Source organism: Chenopodium album, chromosome 13, assembly GCF_948465745.1.
Source record: "Chenopodium album chromosome 13, dcCheAlbu1.1, whole genome shotgun sequence".
NCBI lineage: Eukaryota > Viridiplantae > Streptophyta > Magnoliopsida > Caryophyllales > Amaranthaceae > Chenopodium > Chenopodium album.
Genome location: NC_137846.1, coordinates 52203692 through 52226332, shown reverse-complemented (window position 1 = coordinate 52226332; position 22641 = coordinate 52203692). Strand labels below are relative to the sequence as shown.

Below are 22641 nucleotides of genomic sequence, written 5' to 3'. Positions count from 1 at the left end.
AATTTTCATATCCAAATGTACACAAATTATTTTGTAAGAAAGTTGGTGTGCCTAATCCAGGGAAAAAAAAAAAAAAAAACAAAAATAACATGTGTATAATAATTTACGGAGTAAAAAAAAAAAAAAAAAAAAAAAAACTTTTAGTCTTTTAACTAATATTTTAAGAAAAAAAAAAAATACCACATCATTTCATAATTCATATGATTTCATATCAATACTCCACTAAATTACTATAGTACGAGGCTCTTCTCTCTCCTCTCCCTGCTAGGGTTTTAATTTTTTTGGCCGTTTAGACCGGAAATTAGACTATTTCCGACCCATTTTTTTTAATTCAATTTAGTTTTTTTGTTTTGCTTTACGTTTTGTTTTGTTTTCTCCATCTGTGAGAGTCTGTCCCAATTTTCTGGGTTTTTCCCAATTTTTTGGGATTTTGATTCTCATCTATGGATGGAAATTTTATTTTTAGGGTTCTTATAATAATTGGGAAGGTGATTTGGACTCCTATAGGTAGTTGATTTGTCATCAATTGGTCGATCAAAACATCAGATTGCAGAGATCTCAATTTGAAAAGATGCAAAGACATCGAAAATTATTGCTCGCGTCAAGCTTGAAGCGGTGGAGTATGAGCTATGCCAAATATGCAAATTAGTTATGATTTTGATTGTAAAAGTTATGATATTTTCTCTAAATCTGTGATTTACAGATCTTTATTATTGTAGATGCCGTATGGCTATTATTTAATGATACTATTACTTCTCGTTTAAAAAAAAAAAAAAAAAAAAAAAAAAACTTTTAGTCATTTAATTTATTTTTTTTATTTTGCTTCGATTTTTTTTTTTTTTTTTTTTTTTTTTTTTTTTTAAGAAAACTAGCTTCCAACTGACACGAGATTACGATTAACGCAAGGGGACATACAAACAAAAGACATAAACTGGGGTTTGGGATACAACATTCATGATCAGCTAGACAATACAAATAAGGTGATTGACAAATTCCATTACAAAAACTAGTCATAAGATGCTCTGAGCTTGTTTCTTTACGCTTCTTGAACTTGCTCAGAGCTTCAACATGATATTTGTACTACGTAATATATTTAACCTTTCTTGTTCTTCACCCTTGACGTGTACAACCTTCTATGTTTCATTGTCTTGGCTTAGAACATGAAGGTAGGGGGTAGGGGAAAAGATTGCACTTGGTCAGGTTTAAAAGCCATGAATTCATCTTCGTTAGATCCCACGGATTCCACTTTTCATCAATATTAGTGGTAGGATAGTCTCACGTAGGAACTTCACTCCCTCCTCAATGCTTGAACCTTCATCGTTGTTATTAGTTAGACAAGGAGAAATAGGCTCATCTTTCTTCTCAACAGCAGTAGTGTTGGGCTTACCAAACCCAACAATATAGTTTGGGTTATTCAAGACTATCTATGGAAGGCTTAGTGTATGATTAGGATTATTCAAGGTTAAATAATAGTTCTGATTATATGAGAAAACATCTGATAGTTCAAATTATTTTTTTCTAATTTTTTAAATAGTAAAGTTATAACTCAATTTGTACCTATGAACTACTTACTACTACGCATTAGTATGTTATCGAAGATAAAAAGTCTAAACCAACAATTAAATCCTAAAAATTTTACTCCAAGTTTTATTTAAAATAAAGCTCTAAACTTATTTTTTTTTGGATCCTACAAAATCTATCTAACTTTTTTATCTTTTATTTTACAAAAATCTATTCAAATAAAATCTTAGTGTAACCGCTAAATGTCTTTGTCTCGTGTTTAGGCTAAAAATAAAACTTTTTATATCTATACTTCTATACTATATATAAAAAGACGTTTCCAATTAAGTTCACATGAAATGTGACACTTTCTCGGCATTTCAAATTCTTGATATCAAGGTTAACTAATAAGAACATAACCATTGAACTATATCTTAATATGTGTCTTTAATAGCAAAAAGAAATTATAAGTACTAGAATTTTGTTTTTGATAGAGATTATAATACAAGATTTGATCATGAACATTCACAATTATTGTAAATTTGTAATACATGTTAACCTGCGGCATTCCCCCGATCCAAAAAAAGTTACTTGTAATCGGTGGCGGAGCCAGGATTTTTACGATGGTAGGGCACCGTACTATCTAAACCCATTTTATCAAAAAAAAAAAGAAAAACAAAAAAAAACAAAAAATCCAGACACATTTGTGTAAGAATGTTCATAATATCAAGATTCAAAATTACTTGGCAATCGTATTTGTCAAACCTTTATTATTCAAAAAATACATCAAATGTTACCCCTATTCAAGACTTTAAACAATAACCTCGTATTTTTTAAAATTATTTATAATAGGTTTGGAATCACTAGATAGATTTTTCGTATCAAATAGGATGATCCAAAATACTAATTATAAGGATTTATAAGTAATAATTCAAGTATACTCAAGAAATATTAAAATAAAACTTCTAGTTTTCAAGTTTTGAAAGCATATCATTATATCATCAATTTCTTTATCTTAAGTAGAAAAGTAATCTTGCCCAATGTGATCAAACTATTATGTTGGTAAGTTTTTGTGTTATTTGGGAAATTGGATGAATAGAACATTAAGAGAAAAGAAAAGAAAAGAAAAAAAGAGGGAAAAAAAAAAATAAAGAATGTTGGGCAAGAGGTTAGAACCCATGACCTTTGGTTGAAAAGGTAATGCTCTAACTAGGCTACTAGTAAGCTCAAACATATTGTTACACTTTGTATTCTATTTAAACAAAATTTTGACTATTTTTTTTTTCTAAACCTGGCAGAGCACGTGCCCTACCAGGACACAATGTGGCTCCGCCACTGCTCGTAATTAGTTATATGATACGATTCAATAAGTTGTTTATATCATTTACTAGTTTAATCATGATATTGTTACAAACTCAAAATTAGATTTTCTATTTCGAACCAAAAAATCTCAAAGGAAAATTAGTTTTTCATTTCATTTGCAAATCAAAACTACCCAACTAGGCAAAATCAAGGTCATTCCTTTTCTTGTTCTTTGTTTCCCTCTCTGAATTTCATTCCGTTAACCCCTCACGAACCAAACACCCCTTAATTTCTTAACCCATTCCCCCCAACATTTATAAACCCTTCTTCGCACTTTTTGGAAAAAAAAAAAAAAGAAAAATTTAATCCAAAATAAAAACCACCACCACATTCTCCACCGCCGGCCACCACCCCATCCTCCGGAGTAGGAGTGTGTGAACAGGAACAAGATATTTGGCGGTGAAGTTTGCACCTTTTTTTGTTTTTATTTTTTATTTTAAACAATTAATAGGATGTTATTGATCTTATTGCATTTTAATTTCAGGGTCTTTGATTTTTTGACTGTTAACGAATTGGGGAATCGCCTGAATTACATTTGGATGGCTTGGAGGAGGGTTTGTGGCCGAAAGGTTACTTCTTTTTCCTTCAATTTTATTGATTTGTTGTTCTTGTTTTTGAGCTTAGTATGGGTGAATTCTATGAACTTGATTCCATAGCTTAGTAATGTTCTAAACCCTGAGGATAGAGGGGTTTGGGCCTTTGGGGTATTAGAAGTTATGCAATTGACAATGTTGAACTTGTTGGAAACTATTCACTCATTTAGACGACTGAATTTCAATGAATTTATTGAAAGTATGTTTTCGTTTCGGAACAAGTGAGAAGCTTTTAGAGGGGATTTTCACATCTTAAACTCTTTAAGTGGGTGATTAGAGATGGGTCAGGGTCAGATGTCTTTCCTTTGTTTGACAACTAAATTGGCATTGGGAACCTTATACTTTTGCTTGATTGATATAGAGTCAATGACCGAGAAGGAAATCGAGCTATGGATTTGTGATGTCGTTGTGAATGAAAATGATGTCCTTATAGATTCATGGTTACAATGTCAATATGTTCAAAAAAAAAAAGGTTCATTCCTTTTGATGCCAGTTCTGTTTATGGCCTTGAGCTAAATAGTAAGTTTGATGGTAATACTCTTATTTTTCCTGTTTATAAGAGTGATCATTAAGATGATGATGATTTAGTTTTGATTTTTAAATACCTGGTTTGGCATATTCTTCAGTGGCATATTAAGAATTATCATTGTTCTGGTTCTGTTTGATTGCATAAAAGAATACACTGGAATATTATTAATTGTGTTTATTTATTAAGTATGTACATTTTTCTCATAATTTGAGGAAAATGATTTCAACGCTGTGTTTTTACCTTCCTGCTTATTGTAGGTAACTTATATTGCAAGTCTAGCAAACTCTTTGCCTATCCCAGCTCCTGGAGGTGCGTCGGTGTCAAGATCTTACTCCAAGCATGCTATTAGGTCAATCTTAGGATCAGAGATATGGATGCCAGGTAAAGTTAAAATGTACTCTTCCTATCTGCTAGTCCTGTTCTCCTGTATCGGTTTAATTGTGACTGGCCTTTGATAGGGTTCATTTATCTGTTTCAGTATTATTTTATGGAAAGATAATTCTTCTAATTTTCTAATGACTAGTACCTTTTCCTTTCAATTTTTTCTTCTTTTTTTTTTTTTTTTTTTTTTTTTTTTTTTTTTTTTTCCCTTTGTGTGATTGTGTGTTTTGACTAGGTAAGGAGGCTAGTGGAGATAGGATTTTTTTTTTTTTTTGGTACAATAAGTTTAATTACCTGTAAATTGACACTAATAACATGTACTTGATATGGTTTGCTCTTTTGAAGGTTTTTTAAAAACTAGCTAGGCAGATCTTAATTTGACTCAAATATCGATAATATTATTTGACCTTTGCTTTTTGCTGTGACAGGGTCATTAAACAAGCTACAGTTTCTTGGTGGTCTCAATCACAAAGCTTTGACTAGACGGCCTTTGGTGCGGTGAGTTGATTTTTTTTATTTTATTTTATTTTATTTTTTTTTTTAATTTAAAAAAAAATCATATGCTTACACATCTTGCGTATTGAATAATCATTTTTCTTCCCTTGTATATGTCTGTGCTTCAATAATCAGGAAAAATTGACAATTGTCTCAAGACTCTCAACTATGACAATCCTTAAATAGGGTCCATGAGTCCATCTGAAATTTTGTTTAATTAGGTTCAGTTCTATAACCAGGAAGTGGCAGGAACAGTCCCATGATTGTGGGATGCTTTCCCCAATTGGTCCTTGGTGACCTATGCCTTTAACAATTTGTAATTTGAAAGTTACTATGCCACGTGGAGTGATTTTATTGGTTCCCTTGATCTTTTTCCCTTAAATGAAAGAATTAAATAAAATTCCCTATCCTTTCTCTCTCTTGTGGCCCATGGCTTGTCCATCCTTAGGTCATCTCCAACAACCCCTGACCACACATAGGATTCACCGGAAACCCAAACCCTCATAGGATTCAGGCAGCTAGAAGAGAATAGAGCCGCCTCAGTCAAGATGAAATTGCAGTCTCAAGGCAGTTAGTTTCATTGTGTTGCAGTTTAATTCCTTTTTCTTGTGTGTTGACATATTAGACTTTACGTTGGATCATATTTCAATTGATTGAATCATATTTCAATTGATTGAATCATATTATTAATGTGTGTGAGATCCTTATAAATTATTACTCACAAAATCACCAATTCAAACCCATCAGCCATATCTTAATTAAAATAAAATAAATAAACAATTTGAGTCTCCTTTCAGTTTGTTTGGTGACTATTGGTGGACAGGTGATTTTGGGTGGTGGTTAGGCAGGTGAGGGTTTTTATGGGTGGTGGAGAAGGTGGGGGGACTGCTTGGAAAAGGATAAGGAGAGATGTGTTGGGTCTTGGTGGTTGTTGGAGTTGGTAAGGAGTAGCAGAGGATAGTTGATGATGTCAGGGACTAAAGGGTGGAGGTTGTTGATTACCTGATTCTTTTATGGTGGTTATGAAACTCAAATGACCAAAAATGGAGATAATTGTTAAGGTCATGTAAGTATCATGTGTCATATGTTATGGTAAAGTTTGCTGAGGAACATAAAAGATTATATAGTCGGGTCTATTCCTATTTATTCAAACTATGTCACGCGGACTCTTTATTTCACCTCAAGTACCCATGTCGAATCCTCAACACCGTACATGTGTAAGACACTGTGACTCTTAATATTATAAAACAGCCGAGTTGACATGGGTACCCTAGTCTGAGTAATATTTAAAAAGTATGGATTGTTTATAGGATAGATATAGTTGGGACTTGGGTGTCCTTGGGACCCTATTGTCAATTTTACCTTACATTATGGAATCTTCTTTTGTGGATGTGGAGGGGCTTTGAAGCCTTAACTTTATCAAACTACTGGATGGATGTTGGAATAATGACAATTGGAAGTGCAGCCAAGACCCAACGATAAATAGTACGTAGTATAGCTTTAGAGATCAGTTGAGTAACTTAAATAAGCACTAACAAATTAGTATGTAAATTTTTTTGCTGATTGAGTGGTTGCTAATCTTGCTGTCGTTATGGTACAAGACACTGCAGCTATTTAGCTACTCCAAGGTCAATGTTAGTGGCTGAGAGGAGAGTCCGGATGATTTTATCTATTTGTTAAATAACGTTAATTCTTGTGCAAGTAAATAATTTCCTACATACTTTATCACGGTGGTTCAGTTGAATTGTTGCTTACTATGAAGCGAGAGTATGGAGATGTCTTTGTGAGAGGGTTTCTTCTTTTCTGTGCCTCCAATGCACTTGTATTCTTTATAAATCTCTCATTTTATCTTTTGCAAAAGGAGGAAAGGGTTTAGATAGGGTAACAATGGTTGAGCACTACATGTACATTGGTCTTCTGAATGATCTATGACTAGTAAATATTATAGACTTTCAAAGTGTCAACAAATATTAGTTATTTTTATTGTTCATATTTGAATAATTCTCTTAGTTACTTTTACTTTTAAATGAATTAGAGCATTTATAGTTTTTCTTTCATTAAAAAAACATCAGTTAATAGTCATTAACAATGATAAAGATATTCAATTTCTTGGAATACTGAATAAAGAATTATTTAAAATTTAAATCACTTTGTACTCATTTCTCTAACTAATAATTTGAGAAATTATTGATTAAGGGGAAACCAACTTTGTTCAAGCAACTTAAGTAATAATTAGTCATCCCAGATTGCCCACTTGCCCAGAGGAATACGGTGTCTTGTTGTGCTTAATTTTATAGCCAAAGAATAAGGTATATCTTCGTCAATGTCCTGATGGAATGATGGGAGATTATCTTGTTGAATTCTATGAATTTCATAGTATTTTCAATCTGATGACAAGTTTCCTTATAAATCTTTACATAAAAATCATCAAAATGCTTTCTTGCTTGCAGTAGTAAATAAGTAATATTTCTTCCATTTTTTTAATACTTGCAACACGCCAACACTTCCCTAAAATGGAAATGTCACAATACTTGCAACTTAATAATTGGAAAGTTTTTTTTTTTGGTGAAAGTTGTACACTTGTACTATAACCCTTTTGAAGCTCATGGCCCACTTAATAATACTCCTGTCTATCTCACAATATCATTTTAGGTGTGTTAAATTATTTGAGATCCATTGTTCTTAAATACTGTGAATTTTCCTTTCCATTTTATATAAAGGGGAAATCAATGGTTACTTTGGTAGAAATATTTCAGAAAAAAATGTGTCATAACAATCATAACACCTAAAGCTGTTTGTATGTGGCTTGAAAATTTGTCAGGTGTTTCCATGCAAGCCTCCATTTATTGGCTAAAAAAAACAATGAGTCATTTGGTTTGAAGACTGCCAGGAGAGAAAAATATTATGTGAAGAAGGACGGCAGGACACAACCTCCTGTTGAAGCCCCATATGTGCCTCAATCAGTAAAAAAAAAAATCAAACTTATGCCAGATAAGACAATTGACATTTTTGAAGGCATGACAATTGCTGAGCTTTCCAAGCGCACTGGGGAAAAAATACATTATCTACAGGATATCCTGATAAACGTTGGGGAGAAGGCTTGCTCAGAGTTTGACTCCCTTAGCATTGATGTTGCTGAATTGGTTGCTATGGTATGTGTTTTACCTGTTACTGAATTAATCTGTGGAACCTGCTTTACACTAGGTGTTTTGAAACAACATTGAGCGGTGTTCATTCTAGAAACATTAGGTTCAATATGATGTTGTATATAGTTACAACCTTGCCATCTTAGATCATACTGCTTTTGCTGATCTCTTCAGTTGTATCTGTTATATGCACTGAAGAAAGTAATGGTGTGATTATTTTTCGTTTCCAGGAAGTTGGTGTTCACGTGAGGAGACTACACTCAAATGAAGGTTCAGAAATCTTGCCAAGGCCCCCTGTTGTGACAGTAATGGGTCATGTTGATCATGGTAAAACTTCCCTTTTGGATGCATTACGCCAAACATCCCTGGCAGCCAAAGAAGCTGGTGGTATAACTCAACATGTCGGTGCCTTTGTTGTGAGCATGCAGTCAGGGGCATTCATAACATTTCTCGATACACCAGGCCATGCTGCTTTCAGTGCTATGCGAGCTAGAGGTGCTGCAGTCACTGATATAGTTGTCTTGGTGGTAGCTGCTGATGACGGAGTGATGCCACAAACACTAGAAGCCATGTCACATGCTAAAGCTGCCAAAGTTCCAATTGTAGTTGCTATAAATAAATGTGACAAGCCTGGTGCTAACCCAGAAAGAGTTAAAGTACAGCTTGCCTCGGAGGGTTTGGCTTTAGAAGAGATGGGTGGGGATATTCAGGTGATTGAAGTATCTGCAACAACAAAATCTGGGCTGGACACTTTAGAGGAGGCTTTGCTTCTCCAGGCTGAGATGATGGAACTGAAAGCACGTGTGGATGGACCCGCTCAAGCCTATGTGGTGGAAGCAAGGCTTGATAAAGGCCGTGGTCCACTGGCCACTGCTATAATCAAGGCAGGAACATTAGTTTGTGGTCAGTATGTAGTGGTGGGTGTAGAATGGGGTCGTATAAGAGCTATCAGGGATATGCTAGGGAAGTTAACAGAGAAAGCAAACCCTGCTATGCCCGTCGAAATTGAGGGACTGAAAGGTCTGCCAATGGCTGGGGATGATATTGTTGTTGTAGAGTCTGAGGAGAGAGCAAAGATGCTTAGTGCAGGAAGGAAGAAACAGTTAGAGAGAGACCGGCTTCTGAAGATTGAACAGGAGAGGTTGAAAATTGCTTTGCCCTCTGAAGAGGAACCCGAAACAGTTGAAAAAGTTGAATTGCCTATCATAGTAAAAGCAGATGTTCAGGGAACTGTTCAAGCTGTTACAGATTCGTTGAGAAGTTTGACTAGCCCTCAGGTGAGATGATGTGTCTGATATCATTTGGTGTCCTTTTGCTCCCCTATTCAGTAGTTTCCAACTCAGCATTGCTCTAGTCCTGTTTCCTTTATTCTATGTACTTGTGAATTCTAAACCCCTTTCCCAAATAATTGTGGATAAATTTATCATGAAAATGAGTTGTGCCTACTGACCCTTTTTTATTTGTACTTGTGAACCCTATATTCTCCATTAAATTGACGCATTTTCATATCTGTGATATTTCCTCATCTGTCTCGAAGTCTGAACCCTATTAATATTGGTTAGATTTGAACCGTCGAGAATACTCATTAGCTTGCTTTGCTATTACCTGGATTGAAAATATACATCAAGACAGATCTATTAAAATTTATGTTAAATATGGTTTTTTTTTTTCTTTTATCTACATATTAGTAAAAAATTCATGGTCAAAGTGAGTTTGGTGAATAGTGTAACATGGAGAAGGTGAACAATTAATAATAAAACAAGAGTTATACATTCTAAAGCAGGCCTTATTTCATACTCTGTATTTCTGCATGTATTCTGAAAACCTTTCTTGTCAGGTCCTTGTGAATGTGGTTCATGTTGGAGTTGGCCCAATATCACAATCTGATCTGGACTTAGCTAAAGCTTGTGGAGCTTGTATTATCGGGTTCAATATTCGTAGTCCACCTAATTCCATCAATCAAGAAGCCGAAAGAGCCAAGATAAAGGTACAGACAGTTCTGTTGTGTTTATTACAAGATCTTGAGGTGCTGTAATTTGCAAATATACTTTTCCTGCTGTACTGACTATTTTCGCTATAATTTGTTTTGAATTCCTTTTCTATTTCAGATAGTACTGCATCGCGTGATCTACCACCTCCTGAACGACATTGGTGCTTTGATAGTAGAGAAAGCCCCAGGAACATCTGAGATACAGGTGGCTGGGGAAGCACAAGTGCTTGATATTTTTGAGATCACTGGTAGAAGCAAGGCCAAAGGGGCTGATGTTAAGATTGCAGGCTGTAAGGTGGTAACAGGTCACATAGCTAAGTCTTCGACTATGAGGCTTTTAAGAAGTGGAGAAGTTGTTTTTGAGGGATCTTGTGCATCCCTCAAGCACGAGAAGCAAGATGTGGACATGGTTATCAAGGGAAAAGAATGTGGTGTCGTGATTCAAGATTGTTTTGATTTTCAGATTGGTGATGTAGTCCAATGCTTGGAGGAAATCAGACGGAAGCCCAAATTCATATCATCAGATAATGGCGTTGTTCGAATTGAGTGCTGATATTTTAAGATAGCTAACTGGAGAAGAAAAAAGATTACTGAAACCTGGGGAATTTGCTGCCCACTTATAGTTTCAGTTTGTTTATTGGGCATTCATACATCAAAGTGATGTAATAGGGGTGATTAGGAATTTTGACAGCAATAGTTTGGAAAATGTTATTTAAATCAATTGTATATAGGAGAACAACCTATGTCTTGTAACTCTTCCGATATTGGATTTTTGGCCACGAACTAATTAGTTTCAAAGCCCATCACTCCATCAGTGCTTGGAGTCAGAGATTGGAGGAAGATTAAATACAGTTGTAGTAATCTAAATCTGGAGGGTTATTTTCACAATTCAAATGGTGTATGATCAAATATTCAAAATGAAATGAAGACAATAAAGTTATGATAAGATTAATGTGATTTTTATCTAGCAGTTGCTGATCAATGCTATACTGAGTTACTGTTACTGATCAGCTCTTTGAAGAGAACTTGTGTTCATGTTTGCTTTATTGTTTGAGAAGATTATTTAGTACTATATTGATGAAAAAATCATCAACTATCCACAACTTTGAAAAAGAAAGGTTGGATTTAAACAAATTATTTTAGTTTTATATTGATGCAATTCATTGTTCAAAACCTTTTAATAGTCTAAAATTGATAGGACGTTTATATGGGAAAAGTGCAAATGCTGAGAATAAGGTATTGTAGCAAAGAGTCAAGTTTATCGAGTCTTTGAATTCAGAATTTCACACAGCAACTCGAATTAGGATAGTAGTGAAGTAGAATCAGTCCAGACTCCAGAGATGTTTTGTAGCTTTCAGAATTGAATGAACACTTTTACAAACAAAAATTAGCTCTATTATACAAAACTGCAACATATGAGTAAATTTTTATCTTATTCACAGGCATACTGACTAAAATGACAGTAATTAGTACATCATAAACTCAAGGGCATGACTATCTTTTTTTAAAAAAGAGGATATCACAGCGAAGACTAATTCTAGTATTCTACATTGCTAGCTCAGCAGCTTGAAACTTTCACTTTTTCTTCGTAGCACCCTTCTGTTTAGACTTCTTGAAACTTCTTCCACTTTCCTGTCAAGAACAAAATCAAGCATTGGTCATCTTCCCTAAAGTGCAAATAGAAATGAATGACAATGTTGTGGTGTTTCATTCACTCTCACTGAATTCTAGCAGGAAGCAAAGGGAGAAGTTTCATGGTACTAAGATATATGAACGCAAAGCTTAAAATGTTTAGTAACATGCAGAGTGACATATCAGAACAATTTGGTTATAGGTACCTTTCTGTAATGCCTGTAGGCAATTTGACCTGTCAGTTCCTGTCCATTTTTAGTGATATACACCTGAAAAAAGATTAATGCAGCAGAATAAAGAGGTGATCACAATGACATTAATCATAACCAGAGTAATTGGAGATAATGTTGCAAATTCATGTTAACCAAATTGTACTAATAGATACAAGTATACAACACACAGAAGCTAATAACACAAATGAAGAGAAAAAAAAAAAAAAAAAAAAAAACCCAAAAAAAAAAAAAATCACTGTTAGGAAATAGGAGGGTCTTTTAGTAGTTTTAGACAACTGCTGATGGTAATTCTATTCCTAAATTGTCAATATTGTGAACTGGAAGTAGCACAAAAAACTTGAAATTGGGACTTTGGAAGTGATCGAGTAAAACAAGGATGGTCCACATGTTGTACAAGATGGAGTGTCAAGCAGGTTTTCTTTCAGCTACACAGGATAGCTTAGTTATATTCAGAAAAATCAGTGTAACATAAATCTACTTTTTCTTACAAAATTTATCTACCTCCAGTTAACACTGATTATTTCATCCAGTAAGAAAACTTATGCAGCAACTTAAAAGTAGTCAATAACTAAAATCAGCAAGAAAATGCTAATTGCATAATCAAACAGTCAACTGTGATTAAGCAAGCACACTTCTGATCCATTACATCCTCACCTTCCTTCCATTTTCTGCTACAAGCCACTGACCAGCAGATTGGCCATCAGCATGAACCCTTCTCCTGCCAGCATCTTTTGGAGTGCTGGCTGTCTGTTTAGGGTTAATCCAGTCACCAGAACCAAGTGATGTTCCTTCTATACCCGAGTTCTTAGATTTCTTTCTTCCCCTTCTGGAGCTTTTCTCTAAAGTTGCTTGTCTGCTAGTTTGCCTTTTACCACTATCCTGACCAAATTGACTCCTGATACAAACAGCAAGGAATTATCAGACTCCAGATCTTCAAGGTTCTTGAGTGTTCAAAAGCACACAAATTAACAAAGAAAAGCATAGTACATGTAATCTATAGATGAAGCATTATGTGATTTTGACCCTGCATCAGTCGCAGTCAATGGGAAAAAGTAAGGTAAACGACTACGGACTAATCTCTGGATCCTCAAATCATTATGGTAAAAGTAATGGTGAGATGGAGGAACAGCAGATCCTGAATTTTGGTTTTGAAATATATTATCAGCATTGTTCATGCTTATTTCCTGTTCACTTGACCACAGCTTGCGAGCACTTGGGGCTGGTTTTGTTGATTTTATAGATTGAAAATATTCAGTAAGGAATTCATCGAAAGCTGGAGTCTGAACTGTGCAATTATCACTGGTACGAAAATCTTTCCACAAATCCTGCTGCTGTGAAATGTGAGGCTGCAAATTTACATTTTTCCCAAGGGATAATCTGTGACTTCCATGGTTGGATTCTTTCTGTTGTTTATTGTTTTTGGAAAAACCAACCCCACTAGATTCCCTGTCAATGTTTTCACCATCGGATGGATCATCAGAGTTTGATTCAGAATCAAGTAGCTTGAATCTTTCTCGGATATTGTATTCTTCTTGTTTATTGCTTTTTGAAAAGTTAACTGTGCTAGCGTCCCTGTCATTGTGAGCACCTGATGGATTATCAGGATCTGATTCGGAATCAAGTAGCTTGAATCCTGCTTGAATATTGCATTCTTTTTGTTTATTGGTATTTGGAAGGCCAACCCCGCTAGCTTCCCTCTCAGTGCGTACATCTGATGGATGATCAGGATCTGATTCAGAATCAAGTAGCTGAAACCTTCTTAGGGGACTTGCAGATAAGTCGGGAAACAAATTTTTTCCCTTGCTTGAACCTAAACTTGTAGAAGGACAACTCGAATCCTGTTTCCCTTTTCTATTATGTTTAGCATTTTCCTGTTGTCTCATCAAGATCCCACATCCAGATAAGGGTAACTTTGAACTGCTGCATGAAGAATGGTGTTGAGGTGCCACAAGATCATCTGATCATTAGAGCAAAATAAATTGATGAGACATACACAATACATATTAAGAGTTCTCAAAGTATACACCATGATATATCTGAACAAAAGCACCACAAATGCATAGGACTGTTGCAAGAGAATTTTTTCAATCAAAAGTACAATTCTACATGAGTGACACAACCAACTTATTCTAACAGTATGTTTGGACAGGAAGATGGGGGAACAGAGGAATGTAGAAATGAGAGATTTAATTTTTCCTAGTTTTGATATAACATAGGGGAATGGAATTGAAGGGATCCATCTTCCTTCCCTTTATTAAAACAAAGCAACTCCAATGTAGGAAAGTTTTTGAAGGAAATCGAGATCTCACTCTTTCCCTCTTTCCACTTCCTTTTCTCACTCCTCATGTTTTCTCCTGTCTGCTTCCCATCTAAAATGCTAACCAAACACATTGTAAGTGTTACCAATTTACCATTACTCTTCCCAAGTGATTTGAAAAATAAGCCCATCTAAAAGCTAGTAAGCCACCAACAATGACATATTATGAAGCATCCATTTTCTACTAATTTTCAATCATAGATATATAAATCGACTTCTTACACTGCCAATTTTTTAGATACAGCAATACAAGGTCGCGAATTAAATAAGCATTGTTTCTTTCACCTCCTTTCAAGAGTTACATCCACTACTCTAGGTGAGCGGGCAGTAAGTGGTAGTAATAATGAAGTGAAGAAAAATGTGTGCCTGTAACAAGGGTGCCAATACTGATAAAAATGTATTTTATCACGGACATTGACATGAGATAATTTTTGTAAACTAACAAACTTATCAGCAATCCCCCAATGTTAGACCTTGATCCTCATACTAGAGAAACAATACATTCACTTATATAAGTGTCTTTACAATATCAAATATTCCAGTGAAACTACAAACTGCCTATCAATCAGGATCAGGAGGTAATCAATCAAACTGAAATTATCAAACCCAAATGATATGATTCTAGAAGAAACTACACTTTAATCAAATAAATCAAGGCATTCGAGCTGGCTTTAACACGAAATTCAGACTTTCTTTTCAATGCCTAGCACAATGCCAGTGCCACAATGTACAAGATATGCACTAATGCCAAACAATTTGGTGAGTCTAACTTACATTCAGCTACAATTGCATAACAAATATCACCTTACCCCAATAATTCTCATAACTTTTGAAGCAAAATTCAGCCAAAGACAACCCTAATTTCCAGTTCCACAAAATTATCAAACAATAATATTGGGTCTAATTACTGAATTCACTAATAAACCCTAAATTCAAACCCAGCTAATCCCCACCAAAACAAACAATTAAACACCCAAATCAAAACTACCCAGAAACCATTTCACTAAAAAAGATTCAAATTCAGCAACAAAACTTAAATTCCAACCAAAAAGCTTACTTGTTCGAGCAATTCCCTCATCAGAAAAGTCCTCAATATCATCATCAATAGAACTCGAAATGGGGGTAGAAATGGGCTTGTAAGAGGAGGGCACACCACGACGGAGACGCCGGAATCGATTCTGGGGAGAATTTTCCGGCGATTCAGGTTCGGAATCGGAAACCCGCAACTGAAACTCGACGTCTTCTAATTCGTTAACCTTTTGTTTTCCTTTTCCTTGGGGGTCAATTACGCCGGAATTTTTGTGGGTCGGAGGTTTTTCCGGCGAAGGGTTGCGAGAGGGTTCGAAGTCGAAGTCTAAGTCAAGGCCTAAGGAGAATGATGGAGGTTCAATGTCCGCCATTAGAGAGAAAGAGAGAAAGTGATTCAGTGAGTTTTGGGGGGGAAAGAGAAGAGAGTAAAGTTTTTGATATGGTGATGAAATTTTTTGAGTTTTTGAGTTTTGCGCCAAAGTTGATTTTTTGAGTGGGATTAATTTGCAAATCTTAATAGTGGCCTAGTGGGTTACCATTTATGGTTCAATACTTCAATTAGAGGTGATAAAAAAAAGTCTGGTCTGAATTTGGCTCGAGAAGTCCGACCTATTTGTTCCGAAATACTTTGTATTTAATTTGGAAAGATGAAATATAAAAACATTATGCTTTAAAACTTAGCAATTATTGATTCAAACTTAGGTTAATAAGTTCATTTTATATCAGTACATCATATGACTTTAGAATGCAATTGAATTCACTTTTTTCGGAGGTGGAAGTATAAAATATTTTTATAGACATATCTGTGTTATTGTATTACAAACTAATTTGTGAATTCATACATATTATGACATTGCAGTTAATATCTATGAGAACTTAAGACATGTAATACAATACTAATATGTAGAATTGTATTTTGAAAGAATATTTGTGAATATATAACCAAATTTCATTATGATTGGTCATATTATGGAGTATTTTGTTAAGCAAGATATGCTCATGCAATGTTATTCAGCTTACAAGGATACCTTTAGCCCTCCAAATCTCCAATCTAGCAAGCAAAGCATCAAGCTCAAATTAATTTTCGAGCATATGTTGCACTTTTCCTCCTAGTCCAACTAGCTCCTCTACAATAGCATGCCTGCATAAATCACATTGCTTCGAAATTGTATACTGTTGCCACTATCTTAATTATATGCCACTACATTTCAGTAGTGAAATTGTATGTTATCAAGCATTTCAAGATGTAGTAAAATTATTACAAATAGATGCGTAGATTAATTACATTGAATTAAAACAGATCATGACAAAACTAGCAATTTTATTGGACGATATATAGCCTCTACACACTTTAATTCTGACTTGTCTAAGTGCCTAAGAGTGGAGAAACAAAGCCAGATTAAGGTATCTTGTTTAACTACTAGCTATGCTTAAAATAATGTAGCTTTCTTCTTGTCAATAAGTTTAACAAAAGTACTCGTAATTAAGAAGATAAAAAATAATAATATTTTAGGAATTTATTTTTTGTCGAGGGAATAGTATTTTAGGAAATTAATTAGGAAGATAAAAAAAAATACTGTAATGGAGGTTGACCGACTTTATCTCATATGTATAAATAAACAACTACAGTAGTCATAAATTCATAATTAAAACAACAAAAACAAATAGTGAGTTGCGATTATCGAGGTTGATAATGAAAATGGAGGAAGATATGCGTGGTCTGTGTGATATGGTGCCAATGGATGACTTAAATGGAGTGGTGACAGAATCATGTACTCAAGACCAATTGTATGATGGAATTGGAAGTATTGGTTTCTTCGATTTTCATGAAAAGCCATCATCCTTGCCTTCAGTTTCGACTTCGCATCCTCCTCAGCGTCACGGCAAAGGGAAGGAGTTGAAGGTTCTTCGTAGAGAACTCCTCAAATCATCATCATCATCATCAAAGAAATCTTCGCCGCCATCTTCTTGCATTGACTCTACCAAGAAGTCTCAAAAGGTAGTGTCGTCGAATAATAATGCACTGACAGAGAAATTGGAAAACACCAAGCGAAAATTGAAGGAAGGTTATCAAAAGTGCAATGAAGCAAGAAAGAAGATTTGTTTGATCGACATCCGTGCCCTCCCTCCACAGCCGGTCTGTCGTACTGGTTTCGATACTCATAAAAGGCGGCTTAGGCGACAACATGGTGGCTTCGTACTGCCACCCGAAAAGATGATATGTTGACGAGCAAGATTTACGCCGATGATTGTAGAATGGCGTTGCGGGGAACGATCGATATGTTTTGTTGAATCTTGAATGGGGTTGACGTGCGTAGTAGTAGCGGAGTATGTAGTACGTGGTTGTTTTTATTGATATAAGGGTTATATTAAGGTAGAATGGATTTACGTATGTATGGAGATATGATATGATTGTACTCTTGTTCACATCACCATATAGTGGAAGTGATTTGATGATCCCCCCGCCCGTGGAGTAGGCCACATTGGCCGAACCACGTAAATTTCGTGTGTCTTTTTGTTTTGCTTTTTATTCTTTAAGTTCTTTAATTCATAATGTCACAACTCATAAGTATCGCCTAACACTTCTTTAATTCTTAAGCGAACTTGGTTCACACTAATTTATTGTGGACCACCAATATTAGAGACAATATGATTGTTTTATTAATAAATAAAAGGTCACTATATTAAAATAAAGGTTATTATATTGAAATAAAAGTTAGTGTGACATTAAAAGTTATAAGAGGTTAATTTTTTTAATGAAAATTTTAATATAATGGTCAATATGAATAATAAAGACCACTATGTTAAAATTAGGTCACTACTCAACATAATATCGTACTTTAAGTTTAATGTAAAAGGTCACACAAATTTTAAAAAAGGTTACTATGTTAAAAATAAGGTTATTATGTTAAAATTAAGGTTACTATAATATAATTAAGGGTCACTATGTTGAATATAATACCAGTTACGTGTGTATAAACCTTTGGTCCACAATAATTTTATTATGGATCAGATTCAGGCAAGATTTTCTAACAGTAACATTGCTGCTGTGGCGAATTAGTTTTCGAGGACAAAGGAAACAACCTTCCAACCATAAAAAACAGAAATTCTAACTTTTTTCTGTTAGCGGAATTGGTATGAAGGCACTAATAGTAAAACCACCATCAATCGTTAAAGTTTGTCCATTAAAATTGATAGGAGGTATACTGTACATAGATATGTTACAACAAATTATTTGCCGATTGATTTATACGAGTTAAAGATAATATCAAGATTTTTTTTTTTTTTTTTTTTTTTTTGGAAACGATCAAGATTTTTTTTGACAGATCTTTTGAAATTTTTGTAAAAAAATAAATGAATAAAATAAAAAATCTTTTGATAATAAAAGGGGGTTGTTATTCGACGCCCGCAAATTACTCAAATCGCCCGCAAATTATGAATGAATTTACGTTATTACCCCCAATCTCTAACTTAACCTCTTTCTCTCTCCTCACTTAAAATCACCACCACCACCACCCAACACCACCACCGCCACTGCCACCAACGTAAAACAACATCCACCACTTTAAATCACCACCACCATCGCTTTATTTTTTTTCGCCGGAAAAGTAGACGAACCGTCCTGTCTAGGCGGTTCAACCATGGTCAAACAGCCTAGGGAAAACGGTTTGACCGTGGTCAAACCGCCCAGGCTAGGCGGTTCGACCGTGGTCAAACCGCCCAGGCTAGGCGGTTCAACCATGGTCAAACCGTATTGCCTAGGCGGTTTGACCGTGGTCAAACCGCCCAAAAAAAAAACGGTTTGACCATGGTCAAACCGCCTAGGCAATACGGTTTGACCATGGTTGAACCGCCTAGCCTGGGCGGTTTGACCACGGTCAAATCGTATTGCCTGAGCGGTTTGACCATGGTCAAATCGCTTTTTTAGGGCGGTTGGAGCATTTTCCGGCAAAAAAAATTATTTAGTCATCCGCAGTGGAGATGCGACATTTGGGGGGTGGTTATTGGGCGGCGGTGGACTGTGGTGGGGGTGGTTGTTGGGTGGTGGTGGACAGTGGTGAGGGTGGTTATTAGGCGGAGGTGGGCAGTAGTGGCGGTTGTTTGGCGGTTTGGCACTAGGGGTAACATTGTAATTTCATTCATTAAATGCGGGCGATGTGATAAATTTGTGGGCGTCGTTTAGCGATTCATTAATAGAATCAAGAAGATTATCTCTACATGATTTTGGGATGACTTTTGAGTGGCCACAATAAAATTGTGGTCATTATATTAGATGAAATCGCAACCGTTTATTTTTTTTACTAATGTGAGCCGTTGATAAAATTGACTATTGATTTTATTTTTGAAAATATTAACCAAAAAAGAATTAAAAAAAAATAAAATAAAAATCTCCCATGTTCTATCCCACTATCATTTGGTTTCCAATTTTTCACATGTTAGTTTTTTTTTTTTTTTTTAATCCTATTTCAATGTCATTTGCTTTCATGTGTTCACGATAGAATTGAAACTTATAAATTTGTATGTTTGATGCAATTGTTCACTGTAGATTCTCTGTAACATTAGCCTTTGAGGTTTTGATTGCTTGGACATTTTTTTGCTTTGCCTTCTGCTCGTCATTTGTTAATTAATTTTCCATCGATGTAGAACATTGCTGTCCTTTCACTTGGATTTACTTTTTCTCAATGAAGTTCATTCTTGTTAATTCTGTATTTCTGTGTTGCTTACATTTTATTTTTGGGAAATCTATGCTTATTTAAATTAATTAAAGTGGATGAGGATTGGATTGAAGGCTTGAAGTAACACTGTAACACAATTAAGAAGAAGAAAGCATACGACATTGAGCAGGGAAAACAAACATAAACCGTGAAAAATTGAAAACTGAATTGTAGTGGGATAGAACATGGGAGATTTTAATTTTTTTAAATCAACGGTTCACATTAGTCAAGAGAATTAAATGGTTGTGATTTAATCTAATACAATGGCCACAATTTTATTGTGGCCATTTGAAAACTGTCCCATGATTTTGTTTCCTAATTTAAGGATATGTTTATGTTAGTTTAGCAAGCTAATACGGAGTAATAATTAATTAATATCCTAAAATATTGTTGCCGTCTTACGGTTGATTAAATTTGTTTCCTAGTTTAAGTATGATGTGAACAACTAGAAAGTTGTATAAATTTGCACTTTGTTTTATGAAGGAGCCACAGCAGAATTACAAATTACAGATAGTAATCGTAAACTCCTAAGGTTGCGTGCTCTAATAAGTTGTTAATCATCAATGAACCAAAAAGAGGTTGACGAATCACAACCCCTCTCTCTTGAAGGAACACAAACACCTTGGCTTATGTATACCCATGACCATGATGATAATAGTGACTCTAGTGAGTGTAAACAACTCCAGGTTTTTTACTCGCCCGGTGACTCGAAATCATACATGAAAAGTATCCCTGAAGTGTTTATTCAACATTACCACTTTACAGACCATAAGTCTTCCGCGGTTACCAACTAATGATGTGCCTGGAAGGTTGTCTGAGTGCTTTCTAACATCATCTCCTCACCCTGCTACTGTTGATGCTGATGATGATAATTGTATGTTTTTATTGGTCTTTAATAGTGCTGGCCTGTTGTTTTTCTGCCGGCCTTGGGCTGATACGTGTAGTTGGGTCGTACAAAGTGTTGAGCTTGAAGATGGGACGAAAGCACATATATCAAGATTGGTTACTCTTAATGAGGTTATACATGGTTGTTTATATGTAGAAGATCCCGTAAGCCATGATATATTCTATATATGTACAAAGTACTGAACACGCTGACCATACGACCCTTGCAGATTGGTGAACCGAATACAAAATCAGAGACGTTAAGTGATTTTTCTATTGGCAGTATTTGCTTGAATCTTGTGGCTCCAGCACCTTAGCTCCATTCTCTCAAGATCGTTTTACCTTGATATTCTCTAAAAACGGGTGGTTAATTTGCTTAGTTGCTCAGTTCCATTTGAAATTCTACAACCTCTTCACGGGGGTCACAGGAGTTTTTCCACCACTCTTCGATGAATGTGTGGTAGGTGCCATCAGAAGCATTGGATTCTCATCGAATCCAACAAGCTCCGATTGTTCGACGGTTGCATTGCTGAAGTATCCCGAGTTTTTGAGACTATGTTACCTTCAATCAGGGGATGAGACATGGGAAGAATTTGATATTGACATGTACGACGATCAAGGTATGGAATTTCGGCCTACTGAATGTGCTCCTACCTATCTCGGGGGAGCATTCTACTTCCCAGATAGCTTGGGAAATCTCGGTGCGTTTGAAATAGTAAACGACGAACCAAGTTGGTAAGTTTATGATATGCCGGACAATGTGGATGATGATTTCGAGTCGTGTCATCTAGTTGATTCGGAAGGAGAACTCTGATCTACATAGTATTCGTCTACGGGATTGAAAAATGTCGGGTTCAAGTGTTTAGATTCGACGGCAATAACAAGAGTTGGGTTGTAATTGATGATATAGGAAATCATATTTTCTTTATTAGCAAGACATCGTGTTGTTCAATAGTACCAAGTGATCCTACGATGAGAAACACGATCTACCTTTCGAAGATAGAAGGGAATAATAAGTTGATTTATTATAATAAGTTGAATAATAAGGTTGCGTGCTCTAATAAGTTGTTAATCATATGCTTGTTAATTTGCTGCACTTTTATTGATTTATTATAATTTATTTTTATATAATGTATTTATTATAATTTTTATTTTCAAGATTATTTAAGCAACAATTTGTTGTCTTTTCATTGTCAAGGTTCAACAACGTTATTCAGTTTTATTACATATGTGTTTTTGGAGCTTCACCTGACAAATAAGATGGTGAAATCATTGAGTTATTTTGCCTTGTCAATCATCTTCCTGTCAGCAACCTGTTACGAAAATACATCAATCGAGTTAAGCGGCCTGTTATGTTGAGAGGTGTGAATCTGAAACGTTAACAAGGTTTGTTCTTAAATTTATTTATCGTCTTTGATACAAAGACGATGGTTGTAACATGTGATGCACTAGGGTAAGAAATGGTACTGATTACACTTGCTAAGGCTGTTGACATAAACAAATAACTTTGTATAATTTACTGTTTACTCATCAATATCCAGTGAGATTCAATTAGTCACTAAATAAAGAATCTACGAATATAAAATTCAAATAATAACAAATGAGCAATATGAATGAAATTGAACGTATGATTTTGTACTACATATATGTTCTCTTCTTTCATGACACCCTATTAGGGAGGGTAGGAAGAGAGTGGGTTTGGTGGACTGTTGCAGGGACGCCGAAAGCCTTATTTGGATTTGGTTATGCTGTGTGTAAAGCCATTGAGCGAGGAAGATAGGAAATGGGTATGGGTGATGGTGATGGTGATTTCCTGGGCTATTTGGGGAGCGAA

At 35.2% G+C, this 22641-nt stretch overlaps 1 protein-coding gene across 1 annotated transcript; it reads right to left on the bottom strand.

The window, feature by feature from the left end:
• Window positions 1-11365: 11365 nt before the first annotated feature.
• LOC145576889 (uncharacterized) lies at window positions 11366-15666 on the bottom strand. The gene is made up of 5 exons (XM_081634587.1): window positions 15236-15666; window positions 12849-13818; window positions 12516-12756; window positions 11835-11897; window positions 11366-11628 (listed from the first exon to the last, which is right to left on the bottom strand). The coding sequence occupies exons 1-5, from the start codon at window positions 15576-15578 to the stop codon at window positions 11572-11574; spliced, it is 1674 nt and encodes a 557-aa protein (XP_081490713.1). The 5' UTR covers window positions 15579-15666; the 3' UTR covers window positions 11366-11571.
• Window positions 15667-22641: the final 6975 nt, after the last annotated feature.